At 38.3% G+C, this 19972-nt stretch overlaps 1 protein-coding gene across 33 annotated transcripts in view; it reads right to left on the bottom strand.

Moving 5' to 3' along the window:
• SATB1 (SATB homeobox 1) overlaps positions 1-19972 on the bottom strand; it is a 114883-nt gene that overhangs the window by 32880 nt on the left and 62031 nt on the right. For 17 of the 33 annotated variants that reach the window (XM_083404817.1, XM_083404801.1, XM_083404811.1 and 14 more), the window contains 2 exons: positions 8320-8532; positions 4995-5150 (listed from right to left, as the gene is read on the bottom strand). In XM_083404817.1, the coding sequence (XP_083260943.1) occupies positions 4995-5150; positions 8320-8532 (369 nt within the window). Of the gene's footprint in view, positions 1-4994; positions 5151-8319; positions 8533-12437; positions 12549-19972 lie in introns of all 33 variants that reach the window. The other 16 variants (XM_083404818.1, XM_083404798.1, XM_083404812.1 and 13 more) reach the window with 1 other exon arrangement.

The following is a 19972-nucleotide window of genomic DNA, read 5'->3' as shown; positions in this document are numbered from 1 at the left end:
ATAACTAAAATACTGAAACAAGTCACTTATGTATCGGAAACATAATAGCCTAGTTGCAATACATGCCTGTCTGGGCAAATTAGGGTATCTGCAGTTTGAAGCGAACACTTAGCAGTTCTGCTCAGTTAACTGCTTTACAAGCAGCCCCACCACAATGCCTGTTGAACTAGTGGCCGGGTCCATAAGCATGTGAGGAACATTACAAGAGCAGAACAACCAATAATGTCGTGAACAACCCCCCACCGCCAACAAATGCAAACCAGAGGCAACAGAAAAGCAGGAGTAAGGATGTAAATTCCAGACAGCTGTGGTCCAAAAAGAGATGAAATCACACAAGGAGAGTAGAAGAGCTAGGAGAAGACATGGCCTGAGTTTTAGAAGTGTGCATGAGAGAGTGAAAAAGAAAGCAAGAAAGTGTAGGAAATATGTTCAAAACCACAATTTCCTTTGTAAAATGCAAGTTGAGAAGGAGTGTATAATTACATAATATGTTTGTGCACAGCTTTCCTACCGTAAATTAAAATGCTCATAGAGCAGCCAAGCACATGTAGTTTGCTACCAAGCTATGGGAGCCTATTAATTTCAGCTGGTGTAAGTGACTGAACAACTGGAATGATAAAGATAGAAGGGCCGGAAGTTAGGCAATATACTGTAACATGCAGCAAAGGAGTGGGCCAGCATTATCTCTAGCTACATCAGATTACTGAAAGTACATGTAGTACTATATACATTAGAAAAACAAATGTTTCCAACAAGGGCCAAGAACTGAATCAAATCACACTGAAGTGAGCACTCTGTTCTACATAGGAATGTTCCATGCAAAGTGAAGTTTTATAACAGCTTAATACAATCCAGTGAATTACTGTTGAGCAGGGCAGAATGCAAGTATGCTTAAAGTGCTTACATGTATTGTGACTTATTTACATTTCGGTAGCAGAAATAGTTCTCTAAAGGATAATGTATTTAGGGGATGGCTTCATAATTTATTGTATCAACCAGATAAGCATATTTAGGAAATATATATTGGTCACGATCAAGTTTGTTAAACTTGACCCTTTAGTTCAAATCAGGGAAATCCAAGCACATACTTAACCATTAAATCAGTAAGAAAAAAATGCTTAACCTGGATTGGGCCCATTTGGTTTTTTGCAGTTTCACTGCTATAGCTGCAGAAATCTTTTATTTATTTATTTGTTGAATTTATATCCTGCCCCTTTCCTCCTGATATTTTAATAATATCAGAATATACTATTTTTAAAAAACCCAATCTGTCTTAGATACTCAGGATAATTTTTTTTAATTAACAATGCATATTCTGAATATAGCATTTGGTGCTAAACTAATGTAAGGAGGAATGTTACTGCAATGCAACAAATGGATCAAAGCTATGATAGCCAATCTAATTTTTTTTCATGATTATCCAATATGATGTGCCAGATGAATAGTTCTTTATGGAAACATAAAAATACTATCAAACATTCATACCAGAAAATAAATACCAGTGCAATTTAAGCAATGCCATCGTGATATTAACTAAGTAATAAGGGGATCCGTTTTGTGCAAAATGGCAGGGCCATATATTGTGCTATTCAAATGACCAAGCAGCAGCTGTTTCTAGGCGCTACCACACTGTAAAAGCGAAACTCTGCATTGGGCTTCCCTAAACCACAAGCGCTGCCAAGATTTCTTCTTACATACTTAGGTCCCCTTTAACATCACAAGGAGGGGGGAAACACCCTAGCAAAAAAAAAAAGGGGGGGGGAGTCTTCATGTCACACTGTACAGTGAAGAAGTCTGAGAGCACCCAAATGACAACTGCCTATTTTACATGTGAAAATAAATAATGCAGTTGTGACAGTGAAAGAAAAGACTTCGTTCTATATATTTGTATAGTACAAATATAATTAGTTATGCGTTATCCTTGTTCTCGACAGGATATCACAGACTTGGATGGACCTAGTCTGACTCCTTGCTGATGTAGGAAATCCAGTACTACATCACACGATAAGTGGCCATTGACCTGTGCTAAAAAACCTGTAATGAAGGTGGCCTGTTCCACTCTCAAACAGCTTGCCCTGTTAATAAGTTATTAATTTCTAAATTGTGCGCCGCCTTTCCATGTCAGCTTCTTACTACCCAGAAGACTGTACTGCAGTAGCAGCAGCCATTTGTTTAAATGGTGATTGCATTAAGGTGATTGGCACGTTTGTTTTCCACAATGCAATTTTCAGCATCCCAAAATTCAGTAGGGAATGAATGGTATGTAACCATTTTGGAAGTGAATGGTATTTAACCATTTTGGAAGGCCACGACAAGGGTCGAAAGACAATGGGTGCTGTTCTGAGATGCACTTGTCTAAGATTATTGCATACTCCTGGACTTTCTTAATTGCCTTTCTTGAGCAGCAGCTTCCACTAGAGAACTGACCAATTGCCTTTTACTGTTGGGAAACTCGCATAACTATTCAAAAGTAAGACCAGTAAGACCTATTACAGCATTGCAGTGTATAGGATTGCAGTCTCAAAAGTCCTATTCCACAGCTGAACCATGCTGAGCAAATAACACTATTAAAAAAAAGCAAGATGCGAACACTAACTGGTGATATTAGGAATCCCAGACCACAATGTCTGGAAATTAAAAGCCAGTAATTCCACACTTTTCAGTTTAAAACTAAAACCAGTAGAATAATTAAAATGGACTGTTAGTAATGGTGCCTCTTGATCAAAGTGCTCTGTAATATTCAGCAAACTATTTTTTAAAAAGTGCGTAAGTATATGTACTAATATTCTTAGGTCAATAATAACTGGAAGGATGTACACTGCAGAATGTGCTTTCAAATAAGATTAGAGGTGCTCTCAATAATGTATCACCTAATACTGTTATTGATAGATCAATTATTTCCAACTATATGTAAACTTCCTGTTTCCTAAGATTACCGATATTCCCTCTGGTCTATACTCAAAACAAAAGACATACTAGATTTAAAATTAAATTATAAGATGTGTCCTATGTGGACTTTGCAATGCAGTTAGAATTCAGGGGTAGGGATAAAATCTTGGTATCAACTACACTAGCAACCAAGTGAGTTTATGGCTACAATATCCAAGGAAAACTGGAAAAGTCTAAGGATGGGTAACACGGTCAGGTGCTGACAATGGATGTTTCATCTTAATGCATAACCTTTGCATGAAAATAAAAGACATCTAAAGAAGCACACAGGTTTGAAGTCGCGGTTAACATTCTATCATAATTAGAAACATTTCAAGAGCCCTGTAATTTCCAATCAAAATTACAGTAATTTCCAATACACAAGCCATGATTCATGACAGAATTTTTACATTCCATGAGAGATTATAGTGGCCTGGTGTATGACACAGTGAGTATAGAGCTAACATAAACAATTCCATTTAATGTTTAAACAGCACTTGGTGTTTAGAATCCCACAATAAAAGAAACATATTATTGCAGAAATTATCACTTTGACAGTGATTGAAGGGTAGGCAGGCATGTGGCCTGTAAAGCTATAATTTTTTACAGTCCACAGCTTGAGTTTAATCATTTTGATATAACATTTCCAAAATATCCTTTTAAGTATTCCTTACAGCATATAACTTTAAAAAGAAACATCTTTTCTATATAATGAAAGATGGAGCGACTCCCAACTGCAAATATTTCCAAAGTTGAAGCTTAAATAACAAAACAAACTGCAACAACAGAGTCCAAAATACACCCCTAATACAGAGAACTTATATTATATTACTCAAGCTATAAGTGACACACACACACCCTTTGGGTAGTTTTAAGAAGCTGATATCATGGCTAAGGATAATCTACCACTCAAATCAACTTTGTATTTAACTGCCCTGTTTTCACATATTTTCATGCATATAATCTAATTTTGGTCATGTGTTTCAAGATCTGCTAACAATAATGTACCACTATCTTCAGTGAACATACAAGAACTGAGCATGATAGCTATGTGGAGAAAAAAAATCAAACATGCCATTTCTGTTTCCAGCAGGAAATTACCTTCACTCTGCACACTGACTTTCTATTCAATGTCATTAAAAAAAGAGTGTTCATATTAAACCATTGGATATTCTATAGGTAACACTTGTATTATACTGTCACCCAACTACTGGTACTTAAAACTGAAAAGCTTGTACAACAGCATTTAAAATGGTTTCTGGGGCAGTAGCAGGAGATGCTGAGAAAGGCTCTGGTTTGGGACAGAACAGACTCTAAACGATCTGTGCCAGCAGAATAAGGCAAGAAGGCAAAAAATGATACACTGAACCGAATGAGAACCAATAAAAAATAAATTAAAAAATAAGGTAGCATAGGGAAAGGTACACACAGAATTAGAGAGGAGCAAGAATTTAGTATTTCTATGCAAATGATAGATGCCTCAACCTTAGACCACCTGGTAATATTGACATAGTTTTGGGTAGACACTGTATACATAAGAGATACAAAGATAAGAGGAGAGGGTGATTCAAACCAGTAGTTGTACAGGGAGATAATATGTTAAGGATTGAAAAAGAGGAAGGGCTAACAGAGGTTTGCAGAGGTCAACAGTGGTGTAATAATAATGATTATGAATATAATGGTAGAGAAAACTATGGGGGAAAGAGAGGGGGGAAGATAAGAGTTAAAATTAATAAGTTAAATGAAAATAGACTATTTAGACTATTTATGATGATCAATGTAGCAGTATATAATTTGGACCTTCAGTGTGGTTTGAGTTGTGTATCTCTGGCCATTAGGATAGTAGCTTTCCCTCATATTACTAGGAAAAACATCAAATTTTACAACAGACAAGGCAACATTCAAAGAAAGCTAAGCACGTTTAAGATATTGCAAATTTTAACTGTTACCCAACATGTCCATATAGCATTCTGTTTCCCCCTCTAAATGCAGGCCAAATTAACTCCATATTGGAACAAATGTTGGAAAAGCAAATGTAGCTCACTGAGGCCTGATAAGGCCCTTACCTGGCTTTTAGTTGCTGCAACCTTTGCAAATAATGCTTGAGACACTTTAGCTCTCTTCATTTCCTGCTGAATCTCATCATAAATGGAAGCATTAATGTTCATAGTATTGTTTTCTGGTTTTCCATTCCTTTCTGTTGCAATAGCTGTAGTTTTTACCTGGAAAATAAGATATGAACGTCAAATTTCAAAGGATGCCCAACTGAGTGGCACTACAGCTGTAACAACACACTACTCGTGTAGTGTGGGTTGCCAGCGCCTGGAACCATTAGCACTCCCCCAAGACCCTTCCAGCAGCCCACTTTTGAATAAAGTCAATGAAATAATTATTTCAGCTAGCAAGCTTGAACCTAGTAAAGGTTCCTGAGCGCATGCAAAGCGCCTTTCCTTTTCATTGAGAAAGTGGGTGACCTAGGGCCAGTCTCAGTTTCTCAACCTAATCTGCCTGACAGGGTTGTTGTGAGGAAAAAATGGAGGGGGGTATATGTAAACACCTTGATATGTAAACAACAACAACAGGTTTTCTTGATTTATAGAATCATAGAATTGGGAGGTACCCCCATCTAGTCCAAACTCCTGCAATGGCCAGCTGGTTCATGTTCTTGACTAGAAATCATTGTGGGGCAGGCAGGGGCTGCATTCATAATGCAAGGCAACATTTCATGGAGCTGACCAAATAATCCACGCCTCTGGTTTCAGCAGTTGATGGGAGAGGCTGCAGAAATCTGTTAAGATGCACCATCAACTGAAGCCCTCCCAGACAAGCAAGGTGAAAGTTTCTGCTCTTCGCTGCTGGGCAAACCTAGCAACTCCAGGCACCCAGACGAAACACGAGCAAATGTGTATGCTCTTTTTCTTCTAGGGCAGTGATGGCCAAACTTGGTCCTCCAGCTGTTTTGGGACTACAATTCCCATCATCCCTGACCACTGGTCCTGTTAGCTAGGGATGGTGGAAGTGGTAGTCCAAAAACAGCTGGAGGGCCAAGTTTGGTCATCACTGCTCTAGGGTCATTCCTGTCTCATTGATCAGTTCTTCGTAGGAAGGTTACCCAGCAAGTCAGACACAGCCTTTTATCGAAACTACATTTTCTAACATGCTTCATCCAAATAATGTCAAGAGCATGGGATTCTTTTAACTGGGTATAAATATAATAGTGAACAAAGATTAGAAGACTCTTTGAAAACTTGGAGGGGAATGACGACGAGAGATGAGGACAAATTACTTTATAGACTGCTTGGCATACCTTTATGAACTTGGGTTATAGGTTACTAGAAAAGGGTTGTTTCATTTCTCCAAACTCTTGCATAGCAGATCAGCTTCAAAAACATTTCCCTTCCTTTCTAACAGTTTCTCTTGAACCATTAAGAATATCATGGATGATTAGTCTGTTGTGCTCTGCTGAGCACTACGTATTGCTAATTAACCTTTCAGAGGCTATCTACAAAGGCTTTCCCCCCTCCAGAACTTCTATTGAAAGCATCAGTCACAATTTAATGTGTGTGATACTTTCTCTCTCTCTCTCTCTCTCTATATATATATATTAAAAAAAGTTTTTATAATATTATGTTTTCTGAAAAATAATAATTTAGTGTTAGAGTAAGGAATGAACTCAAGACAGAGCTAAGGAAGAAAGTGGAAGCAAAAGGACATAAAACCTTCACTATGTTAAATTGGTGCACCACCAAATCCCATAAGAAGAGTTGTTATTTATACAGCATCATCAGTGCATTAAGGCACTTCACAAAATTTGAAACAAATGCCTACTAAAATCTTACACCTAAAAAATTTAATACAACTAGGCATCAACTATGCAGTTATTTGTAATGGTGACAAAACTTTGCGAACATTTCTATGAAACTGCCATGAGCCTTTATTCTCATCTGTCGTAAGAAAATATAATTTCCATTCCTAGCAGCTCTTTAAAAAATATTTAGAAAAGACACATCTCCTAGCAATTCTATCTATCTTGGCTGACAATAAAAACAGGAAATTTTGGAGTCATTCATATTTCTTGAACGAAGCCCAAATTTACCCAAACAGGTAATTTAACAGCTTTTCACAAATATGGGCTTTCTCATATTTTTTCCCATGTGAAAATGAAACAAAAAACCCAACCCTTTTATATACATATTCCCATAAGTACTGTTTTAGTTTAGGAACAAAAATCTTTTTTAATCCTGGTTTAGCTTTTAATATGACATTGTACATTAAAATTCATAAAGTACTTCATTCCAGGCAAAACAAACTACTTTTCAGTTCAGTTCTTCAAATGGCACAAGAGGTATAATAAATGCAGTTGCTCTCATTCAGAATGGCTTTTTATCAGGACAAAGTTTACTACTCCATTATTACAGTGGCGCCTGGAAGCATATTTATATTTAAATGTTAGTGTTTCCATTAACTGTCCTCTCCATGGTTATTTCTCAAGGATGGAAGGTTGTATTTCATATTTTGGCCATTTCACGTGTGTCATTAAAATAAGACTTGGCACAAAGGTCAATTAGAACTATTTTCTATATAGTGAACAGCCAAGCATTTAGATTTCAAAGGTGTTTAAATGATCTTAATTAAGTGATACTCTCACAGAAAGAAATCCTCTGAAATTAGAAATTGTGAGCAGTGTATTTGAAGACAAATGCCTTCTCAGCAGCAAGAAGTCATGAGGGTCCAGGCAGCCTCTAATTCAGAAACTTTAGTTCAATTTATCTTTGACTGGGTTTCGAGAACTATTGAAGAATCTGCTTAAATAATGTCAGTGAAATTATAGATTATATATATATATATATATATATATATATATATATAGCTATGCCTATTGCTAAAAGAGACATCCATAATTAGTAATTAATGGCTGAAGATCTGTTATTGCTTTCCATTCAAAGATGTACCTCCCCTTCACACATTACTGTGTTCTTTGAAGGGCTCCAGATACAGGCACTCATTGTGCCTATAACTGATCAAATGGAATTAACTGAGCCTGCAACACCCTTCAGGATTTTAAGCATTATTTCAGAGCTAGTGCAAACCTTTAGGAGCTTCAGAGAACTATAATAATTTTGTACCTGCTTGACTTCACACTACAAGGCTAAATCTCTGCAATCCATCTGAGGACTTACTAAGACTGCTGACTTCCTTTTTTAAAAAAAGCAAACGAAATGCAGGCTGCACTGCTCTGGCAATTTTGATATACAAAACTCAATCAGAACTTCCAGCTGCATTACTGTATCTGAAAAAACAGCAACTATACAGCTTGCCTTTCTTTTGCACACACCATCACAGCACATCATTTAGCATCAAGCAGATCAGAAAGACTTTTAAATAGTTTACTTGTGTTGGTCGGCTGGGCGGTGTGCTTATAAGAGGTGTGGGGCCCATCGCAGAAGCTGCATTCAAACTTCTTTCCCTTTCATCCTGGTATATTCGATCTCTTTCTGCTTCCGGCAGCTGCAGGAAATTCTGCATAGCCCGAAGGTTTACCAGTAAAGATTGTGATGCGGTCTTGGGGTCTTCTTCCTTTCGCAGGATTTCTGAGAGCAAGCCCTGTAGAGGAAAAAGACACACACAGAGACACACACAAACACAAAGCCATATTACTCTATGCAGCCTTATATAACAAACAGCCACTGCTAATCATGATTTGCTTTGCTTCCTTAACTTCAGAAAACGCACAACAAAAAGGCATTCATCCTGCATAGGAATATATTACTGACAATTTAGGTAATACAGAAGAGAGCCTCAATTGTATTCCTAATTTTATTAAGCATCTGCTTTACGCACAATACAGACTGAATCTGCTTAATTGGTCTCCTCTTTTTTACTGACTTAACTTGCCATGAAATCTTTCTAAGACAGACAATAAGAATAAGAATAAATAAAATACAAGTAATTCTGCAGCATTATTGCATCACTGCTATTCAAAGTCTGCAATAAGGCATATATTAAAACGATATAGGCATATCTAGAAATTTGAGGGCAGTTCACAATTTACACAGAACTTGTTTACAAAAGAGAGCGAGCAAAATCCACCTGTAGATTGTCATGTTGAAAACAGTACTTTGCTCCCCCCCCTTCCCTGTTGCGCCCAACATTTGAAAAATATCATGACTAATTGTTGGATTGGATTATCACAGGTAATCATTGGAAACATGGCTCAATTGGTTATGGCAAATGTCTCAATATTTTTTCCTTCTCTCCTTCCCAAATAATTGGAAGAATCATACTCGCACAAAAACACACACAGGAAAATAGTAGGAAATTATCCAACAAAATTTAGAATTTGCAGCCAACTCACAATGGGGATTATTTACTCTTTTATTTATGCATTTGTAGTCAAGATTCAAAGGTAGACATCTAAGGGCTCTCACCCAGGTACTAATGGCCCTTTCACAATCAGCTACCACAAACAGACTCTAAAATGTCTGTATCTAAAATGATCTTATCTTCCTTTAGGAAATACACAGGAAGGAAGGTTTTGTTTCCACTCCAAAACAAAGAAACAGACAAACCAACCTACCAACCAACCAACCAACCAACCATCCAACCAACATGCTATTTTTGATTAAGAATGGCTTAGGTTTCTTGCCATATTTTAGGTAGCCGATCACTCAACTTGACCAAGCAATTGCATAGATTCACAGAATTTCAAAGTTGGAAGGCATCCCAAGGGTCATCTAGTCCAACCCCCTGCAATGCAGGGATCCTGTCCACAGCCATTCCTGGGTGGCCTCAAGCCATTAACCTTTTGGTCAACAGCCAGATGCACTGACCCATTGCACCACGAGGCTTCCATACGTGACTTAGCAGTGGGATTTACTTCAAGGATGGGAAACTTTGGCCCCCCAGACGTTACTGAACTACCTCTCTCTCCATCCTTGACCACTTGCCATGCCTGCAAGGGCCAATGGAAATGTAGTTCAGCAACACCTGGAGGAGACCGAAAGTTCTTCATTCTCGATTTACTTGATTAGCTTGCCTGGCGCTCCAGGAATGATCCACCCGTCTCGGGTTAGAGTGGCCAGTGAATCTGCATTATTAACTAAACCTGCAGCAAATACTTTTGATAGGATGATCCACAGGTTTTTTAATTGTTTGTTTCTTCTTCAGGCAATCTTATTATACCCACATCAAGATTATTATTACCACCATCATCATTAAATTTGCATACCACCATTTATGTGAAGATCACAATAAAAAAATACAAAATGAGAACGCAAAGCTTCAAATAAAAACAAAAACAAACTCATAACCCCACCCCTAGAATTCTAGAGGAAGGCCTTTTTATGAAAGGACGCAGCTGATGGTAGAGTTAACACTTCACAAAGTCATAGAGATGTGAAGGCAACCTGAGTTAATCAAAACCCAGACCAGGGAGCAAAGAGAACTTGAGAGAGACTTGGAGGAGTCAATGTCTGCTCCACAAAACACTATATACATTTTGAAAACGGCAAATTCAATTTTATCTTTGCAAAGGAATTAAAAAAGAAAAGCCCATGAAAAGTAGCCCAGCTACTTTAAGTACATCGTGTAGCAAAGAGGCTCAGCCTTTAAAACAGCTTACCAAGAAATAAAAAGATCACAACATTAGAAGAATTTGTCCAGCCAAGCGCTATGCAGGAAGAGTTCATAAACAGAGCACTGTGCTATAATATGTCATACCCAGTAGTACAAATGGTGACAACAGAAATGGATGACAATTTTTTTCTTAGGCAGTATATATTGTAAAGGCATTGACCTTCCAGGAAGAATAAATGTAATTATTTGTGGGTCAAATGTTAATTCCAAAACAGATTCAGGATATGATGCGACAGTAATTTCAGAGGAGAACTACATGGTATTCCAAGGCAGAGACTTTCACTGCACAGAGGGTGTTCTACTACAGAAATAATATACAAAGAGGAGCAGTTCATTGCATGTGTGTTACAAGGTGGTAACCTCCTCAGCCTTAGAGTACTTGCCCAAGAGAAAAAGAAGGAATGTTTGGAGACACTAGTCTAAAAAGAAGATGGTGACTAGTGTCAACTAGTGACCAGCTAGATGCCAATGGGAAGCTCACAAGCAGAAGAGTACAACAAAATTCTCCCCATTTGTGATTCCCAGCAAATGGTATTCAGAGACCAACACAGGAGATAGAAGTCTGCCCGGCTTCTGTGCATAAAGGGGAATAATCTCCTAAGAAATTGATTATGCACCGTTTCTAGCCCTTTGATAGTGTTCTTGTCCTCTCCCCAAATTTTGACTCTATACAGCATTTGGGGGAATCACTCTGGAGGTCAGCTCATCTCTGTTAGATTTAATAAGCCATGATGGGCGAGGGTTAAGTAAAAATATGGTTGGCTGAACCCAACCAAGCATCTTATCCAAATACCGTATTTTTTGCTTTATAAGACTTACTTTTTCCCTCCTAAAAAGTAAAGGGAAATGTGTGTGTGTCTTACGGAGCGAATGCAGGCTGCGCAGCTATCACAGAAGCCAGAACAGGAAGACGAATGGCTGCTTTCACTGCGCAGCGATCCCTCTTGCTGTTCTGGCTTCTGAGATTCAGAATATTTTTTTCTTGTTTTCCTCCTCCAAAAACTAGGTGCATCTTGTGGTCTGGTGCGTCTTATAGAGCGAAAAATACGTAATCAGGCTCTAATAACTGAAATTTATTTAGGAAATCTAGGGTTTAAACACTGCATCCTGATGGTTGTGAGCAACTTTATAATTTTATGATTATTATTATTATTACCCCACCCATCTAGATGGTTTCCCCAGCCACTCTTCAGAGTACACTGCCAATATATAACAGCACTCTACCAAGGGTTGCACCAAATTCCTCCTGGGCTAGACTTCAAAAGATCTCACAATATTCAGAAAAGCTCTGCTGGATGATACTGAGAGGATTCAACAGCAGAGGATAAAAACTGTTTCTGCACTTCCATCACTGCTAGAGTAGCTTGATACTGGGGGCTCTATATTGTGGTCAGCTGGATACACCATGAATTTTTTTGTAACTGCATTCCAACCATTTTCATTTTTCAAAATTATTTTGTGTGCATTACTAGGAGGGGTGCATGGTTCAAAACTGATGTCAGTTGCATTCTGCTCCATAATTCTTACTGAAGCAGAAAAACTTTATTTTATGTATTGCTTATAACCCACTTTACTGAGGAAGCCCCAAGTTGCAAACAGAAAACTCGGCACAAAATATTAGGATAATCTATAACAAAACATAGCACATATAAACATATAAAGCAAGTAAAAGCTATAGTCGTGTCAAAATAATGCAGTAAATATGTTAAATCCATACAGAACTTATACAATGATTTTATGTTTTGGTCTAGTAGAGATATAATAGCCCACTATTGGCAAAAGTGAAATAAATACATACTGGGAAAGTGGGTAATAAGTACTATCTTGGAGAAACCAATTATTAAAACACATTGAAAGGAGTAAGTGCAGCAAACCTTAGTTGTACTGATTGTAGCTGGATTCCTACTGCAAACAAATTTCAGCATATAGTTTGTAACTTCTTTCCTGCATTGCTTTTTTTCCACAACATGCCAATTGCTTTTCCACTAAAAAATGGAAGGCAGAAATCACTAGCGTGCAGGCACACACACACACACACGTCTCTATATAGACTATGTTCTTCCAAGCTCTTCACAGACCATAAACACTTGACCTTCGTACATGAAAATATTTGGACCAAGTATCACTACAAAGCCATCCAGTGTTTGCCATGGCAGACATCTTGTCACAAAGTCCCACAATTCAAGCGTACACTTTCAAGTTAAGAGGGGGGATGTCAAACTTACATTCATACTGTGTATGCTTTTCTTTGTCAGATCCAGATTGCTATTCACAGAGATTTGGAATGTCAAGAGGTCTTCTAGTATATCACACTGAGATGGTCTAAATACCTAAACCTTAGGAATGTTTCAGAGATGACTAGAAAGTACTTTGCTGACCACTGGCAAGTAAGCAAATTGGAAAGGCTGATAACAGATGGGAGCTGTATTGATTGTACCAAAATCTATGAAGAAAGAAATCCTAGAACTTGTCCAGTAGCACCTTAAAGGTAAAGGGACCCCTGACCGTTAGGTACAGTCGCTGACGACTCTGGAGTTGCGGCACTCATCTCGCTTTACTGGCCGAGGGAGCCGGCGTATAGCTTCCGGGTCATGTGGCCAGCATGACTAAGCCACTTCTGGCGAACCAGAGCAGCGCACAGAAACGCTGTTTATCTTCCTGCCGGAGTGGTACTTATTTATCTACTTGCACTTTGATGTGCTTTCGAATTGCTAGGTTGGCAGGAGAATAGCACTGTGTATCTAAAGAAGTGTGCATGCACACGAAAGCTTATATCCAGAATAAACTTAGTTGGTCTCTAAGGTGCTACTGGACAATTTTGTATTTATTTTGACTGCGTCAGACCAACATGGCTACCTACCTGAATCTAGAATCTTAGACCTTGTTCACAAAGGCAATAAAAGTATAATCACAAGTTGTGAACAAGCCATGCAGATAGCACAATACTAGAAATGACATAAAAAAACCCAAAATATTATCTTGTGACTGTTTTAGAAGAAACAGATCGTGACAACAAAATCTTTCATCATTACACCCATTGGGAGATGGACATTATTTGGCAGACACTAACTACTATTAAAGGTATATTGAGATACTCCCTTGCCTGGCATTATCTGCCACAGTGCTGTTGTACGAATGAATAATATCTCTGATAACTTTGGAATTCCAGATAAATTCATGACCAAAAATATAATCCAATTTGCAGCAACTGAATTCAGTCATTCTGGACATCTTATAACTTTTGCTATGTTACCAACAGTTAAAGGACAATAGCAGTACAGACTGCAATGAAAATCTTGAGGGGGGGAAATGACATATATACTTGCTCTTTTAAACGTCAGGTCAACGCTATTGATTCTACTGGATACAGTCCAGCAAATTGCTCACGGAAAGACAAATCAGAATACTATTCCAACCCTAGAGAAGAACCTTCTTTCCAAAAAGGCCTGAGTTGGAAAAAGTTGCTGCTTCAAATTAGCAAGCCAAGAGAAGTTATGAGCATTCTATAACTAATCCAGTTCAAAGCAGTAACTGCCGCATTTAAAGAGAGGAGACAAAGTTTATATTAAGTTTGGTGGAGAAAAACTTGATGGCATCAGCTACTGTGGAAGAAATTATATACCCAGATAATATTCTGTTAAGATGGTACATGGAATACTCAAAAGAAACCAACATCTTCCTATCCCCAAGAAGGGGGGATCCCAATGCACAAAGTAGTACTTGAAATCCCAAGTTAATCTACTGAGAATCAGCCAGAGCCATTTTGTAAGACTGATAGTTACCATATTTTTTGCTCTATAAGACTCACTTTTTCCCATCTAAAAAATAAGGGAAAATGTGTGTGCGTCTTATGGAGCGAATGTAGGCTGGCGCAGCTATCACAGAAGCCAGAACACAAAAGCTGTTCTGGCTTCTGAGATTCAGAATATTTTTTTTTTTCTTGTTTTCCTCCTCCAAAAATTAGGTGTGTCTTGTGCTCTGGTGCGTCTTACAGAGCGAAAAATGTGGTATATTACTACTCATATTGTCATATGTTCTATACCTAAACTACCCAATCCAGTCGTACCTTGGCTCCTGAACGCCTTGCGAGTCAAACATTTTGGCTCCCAAATGCCACAAACTCAGAAGTGAGTGTTCCGGTTTGCAAACGTTCTTTGGAACCCAAACGTCCAGTGGGGCTTCCGTGGCTTCTGACTGGCTGTAGGAGCTTCCTGCAGCCAATCGGAAGTCACGCTTTGGTTTCTGAACATTTTGGAAGTTGAACAGACTTCTGGAACAGATTCTGTTCTACTTCCAAGGTACGACTGTATGTTGATTTATTCAACTACTGTTTCTTTAAGTAAAAGGGATGAGATGCGTGGACAGTGTGGAAGTATAGATAATGACAATGTCTATACCTCCAAATGTAATCAGATCACCGGTAGCACTGGATTAGGAGTTCCCCATGTTTGTCTGCCCTTGAGAAAGACAACAGGTTTCTTGTCTAGCTTCCTGACCGCTATGCCCACTATGGCCTAGAGCACGGATGTGAAACCTGTGGCCCTCCAGATATTGCTAGACTACAACTCCCATCACCCCTGACCACTAATCAAGTTGGCTATGCCTAATGGGAGCTTGAATATTTTCGGACACAGACAATGACAGCCACCCTATCTTGCTTTTTCAGCTTTAAGCTAGAAATGGAAAAGCAAACTTTGCTTCCATACTTCTAAATACTTCTAAATTCTGTAGCCAGTGGGCAGTCCCTCCTCCTCCAGCACCAAATTTCAAATGGGGGGTGGTTTTCAATAGGATCACTCCCCCACCATCACTATGCACTCAGTTATGATTTCCCCCCTGGCTGCAATTGAGGGGTGGGAAGAGAGAAGACTGATATAAAGCCAATGCTATTTGGTAAAGGGAGGGTTAAATCCTAGGGTGGAGAGACAATCTATAGAGAAGAATATGGCTACAGCTATCTAATATGCTGATAGGTCATGTAGAAATTGTGCAGCTAATTCAGGTGTGTATGCGTGGAAACTGATCAAGAAAACATGGGAAAGCGACGTTTTATTCAAAATATATTGCAGATGCCCTTTTAGAAGTGAGTGGCCTGTGTGGAAGCAACCATGCAGTCCATTAACATGTGGAAGGCCACTGGCCCTCCATCCCAGGCTCAGAGTCATCCTTTCTCAACCTTGGGTCCCCAGATGTTGTTGGACTAAAACTCCCACTATCCCTAGCTAGCAGGATCAGCAGTTAGGGATGATGGGAGTTGTAATCCAGTAGCATCTGGGGACCCAAGGTTGAGAAAGGCTGGTTTAAGTGTTACACAACACTCCCTTCAGAAGAGGTGGTCTTGAAAGGAGGTATGCCCAAATCTTAAAATTATGCCATTTCTTTATTGCAATAAACTAGCGGTTTTCTAGTCATACGGGCTGTAGCTCATAGGTTTTACTGATTTATTCCTGTTGTGTTAAAAAATAAATGCTCTTATTGATTTTTACTGAATGCCACTTTGCAGAAAGTGGTCTGTAAATAATATTAAATAAATAAATAAGATATAAGCATAATTACTACAGTGATTATATTGCAACCAGCTACACCAGCGATTACCCCATTAATGCAGTCAAAGTAATTTGTCAATGTATTGTAATTCAGTTATTAAACTTTTGCTATGAGTGAAAAAAGAGGATGAGTTTAGATGTGCTAATTTAGGAGGTCTGTTTTTCCCCTTACAGGAGAAGTCAATTTAAGCCACAGCCACATCACACACAAAAAATGAACATAATCTTTACAAATCATTCAAGTATATTTCATTAGTAATTGCACAAATATGTTCAATAAGTTTCAGTGCTTTCAAAAGCTAATTATGAATTCTTTAAAATAGGGAGATAAATGAAAGTGTCTGCCAATATGAACTAAAACATAGCCTGTCTGGCCCCCACAGTTTGTCTGCTCTTTGAACATAATCACTGATTCAGATAGATTTTATCAGGCTCCTGGAACTTCAAAGCTCTCTGAAGAAAAATATGATTTGCTCCCAAATATGCAGAACATCCTCATATGCTGTCTTTACTGCAATGGATTGAAATCTCATATCCAGGTGGAAGATTATTTTCAAACTCCACCCGCAAGTTTGGAGTCCTGCCAAGTAAGTTATAAGCAGACACATTTATCTTTGTCGCTTATTAGCGAGAGGAGAGCTGTCATGATAGTGTAATAGCACCTTTTTACCTTTTACTCAAACAGTGATATGGGTAGTGTGCTTTTTCTTAAATTACACTATGAAGAATTATACGAACACAGTGGCAATTTCTGTTATACTTAAGCAGGCAAATTTCCCTCCACCACATAATTTACAGAACTCAAATTCAATAAAACATTACAGGATGGTCCATTACTGTTATCAATTTTGAATAATCCATCTTCATTCTTCATTTTACTGGAAAATAAGCAGCGTGCCAAAGACAAGGGAGAAAAGGAGGAAAGAAGAATTGAAGAAAGCCTAACTGGGTGGTGTGGGGAAACCGTTGATGTGGCTTTAAAATTACTGCATGGACATTGCAGTACCCGCATCTTATTTCTTTAAAATTGAAGCAGTTTAGGGGTAAGGGGCATCTACAAAATCTCTCTCTTTCCAAACTGCAAATGCTCTCCACACCCCATACTCAAACACCCCTCATTTTATCCGGATACACTGCCCTGCAGTTCATTGAGACTTCGAAGTCCCAATGGAAGAAGCATGGAACATTAATTACTTGCAAGTAGGTTCCCATGTTGTCTGTGTCAAGCAGCAGGCTAAGGAACCTGAAAACGGATCTACTTGTTAGCGGAGTTCCAGCCTGCTGCTTAACATGGCAGAGTGGAACCTTTCCTCCCAAGCATGTATTTTCAAGAAGGAAGTCCTCAAGACTAATCAATTTCACTGCCAAGCAAAAGAAAGGATTTAAAACCTTCCAAGAGGATTTCCTAGACCCTTCAACAATGTACTACTCTCTTCTTATTGATGATGATGATGATTTATTGAATTTATATACCACCCTATACCCGGGGGTCTCTCTTAAACTGCGGTTGTTGTATGGAGCACCGTTTATTGAAAATTGAAAAATTTATAGTTGGTGCAAATTCAAAGTTTGATTTCCCCCCTTAAATATCCAAAAGCATTTCTGCTCTTTTTCCTGTACTATTTAACAATAAAATAATGATGAATGGAATTGCCACAGCTTCTCTCTCTCTCTCTCTCTCTCTCTCTCTCTCTCTCTCTCTGTGTGTGTGTGTGTGTGAGAGAGAGAGAGAGAGAGAGAGAGAAAGAGAGACTAATATGTGCCATGGGAAAAGAGTAAAATCAAGAAATTAACGGATAATAATTTCAGAAATGAAACGTTAAAAAAACAACAACCCCAACCCATCATATTTGGAGATTTAAAATATGGGAAATAATATATACATGTAGAAGCCTGGAGCATAAGCAAGAGACATGCTTAGTAGAAACATCAGTAGAACAAAACTGCTTCAGAAGCATGTATGACCAAAACGACTAAGAAATCAAGAAATCTTACAAATAAAAATATCTGTTCCTTCTGTATGAAACACCTCTTTGTTTCACTTTGTATTACACATAATATCTGAAACAATAGTAAACTTGCCTTAACAGAGCTGATTTTTAGATAGACCCTCTATTTACTAATATCTTTTACATTAAAATGCTGCATGAAATTTTCTTTTTATGTAAAAATGAGTGAAAATACATAAGACAGTTGAGTGGGACACAAAAGAACAAAATACATTCCCCCTGCCCCTTATTTGTACAAGATCCGGTGGCAACCACCGTCTCTGGAATGGTGGAATATATATTACAGAAATCATGGTCTGTAACAACTGAAAGATGCATGAATTTGTCCTAGAATATGGCAACATCAACTTTTTGACAAGAGTGTTACAGATAAATTCATATGCACACTAGTAAAATGAGAGCTACTACTTAAGCAAAAATCGTAAGGCACCCTTCCCAATCCAGTGCCTTCTAGAAGTTGTTGGACTATAACTCTCATCATCCTTGACTGATGGCATGCTGGATAGAGCTGATGGATATTGTAGCCCAAAACATCTGCAGACCACAAGACTGGCTGGGGAAGGCTATCCTAACTTGCATGGTCTTCAATTGTTAGTGAATTCTGTGCACTAGGCAAAAAATTTAAGCTCTTAAAAAGATACTACTCCCTTAATCGGAACTGCTTTTTTCAGTGAAACTAGTTCTTGGTTGTCCAAGAACAATTTAAAAATAACTTCAGTCCGTAGCGTAAATTCCACATACAGAAATATCCCACAATTTATATTCACACACGTTCAACTTAATTAAAATTCAGCAGATGTAATATTACCAAAAAACCCTTACTCCATTTCTGTAGAAGTCACAGAGCTGGAAATAATCACAAATATTTTCAATTCACATTGTTTCAATGAGCGACTCAAGAATAAAAGCAGTTACATTTTCCAAAGCTCAGGCTGATGGACCTTGCTAATAGTTTGTGCAATAAAAATAAGTCAAACATTGATTTGCACTGATGAAGTAAAAAATCTAAAGTGAAAAACTGGACTTTAAAAACCCGTACTAAAATGGGGTTATCATGGTTGTCCTACGAATATTTTTCTTTTATAAAAAGTGGGGAAGATTTTGTTTGAGTCAAGATTAATGAAAACAAATGAAGGGCTAGGTGGAACTATCTGTGCTCATTTGGAGCCTTAGAAACAACTGGGCCGTTGTGGCAGAACTTGAGAATGAGCAGTCAAAGTAAAAACTATACCTCTGGCATGCTACAATCTGGCACCAAGACTGCTCCTGAAGTCGTCACAGATACAGACTACAGAGATTACTCTTGGACATCCAATGTGCAAACAATCTACAGCAGGGATGGGGAACATGTGGCCCTCCAGATGTTGTTGGACTACAACTCAACAGACCACTGGGAATGTTAGCTGGGCCTGGGGGGAGGACAAAATCCAATAAAATCTGGAGGAACACAGGTTCCCCACCACTATCCTACAGTATGAGGTTGGTGTCCATACCGGTGACACAACCTTTGTTTGTTTCAAGTAAGGAGGGTATGTGCCATTTCTGGCACAGTAGCTCACTGGAGAGGGGGAAGCATACAGCCCCCGACTACCAAAAAAAGGGAAAGAGTTAATGAAACAGAATGTTGTTCAGAGGTACACCCACAAAAACGGGAAAGATGAACACTCAAATGGAGAACGTGGCACCCCTTTAAAAGGGCTATCAACTTTTTTGGGGAGGCAATTCATTCCTGCTACCCTACCCTATCCATATATTTTTAATTTAATATATGGAATATATATTTAGAATGTATATTCTACTCAGAAGATTTTTATTTTATTGAATAAGTTGATTAGGTTTTCAAGAAAAGGACAC

This window comes from Podarcis tiliguerta (genome assembly GCF_965153285.1).
Source record: "Podarcis tiliguerta genome assembly, chromosome: 12".
Taxonomy (NCBI): Eukaryota; Metazoa; Chordata; class Lepidosauria; order Squamata; family Lacertidae; genus Podarcis; species Podarcis tiliguerta.
Note: the sequence above shows the minus strand (reverse complement) of the source record. Positions and strands in the feature narration are given on the sequence as shown.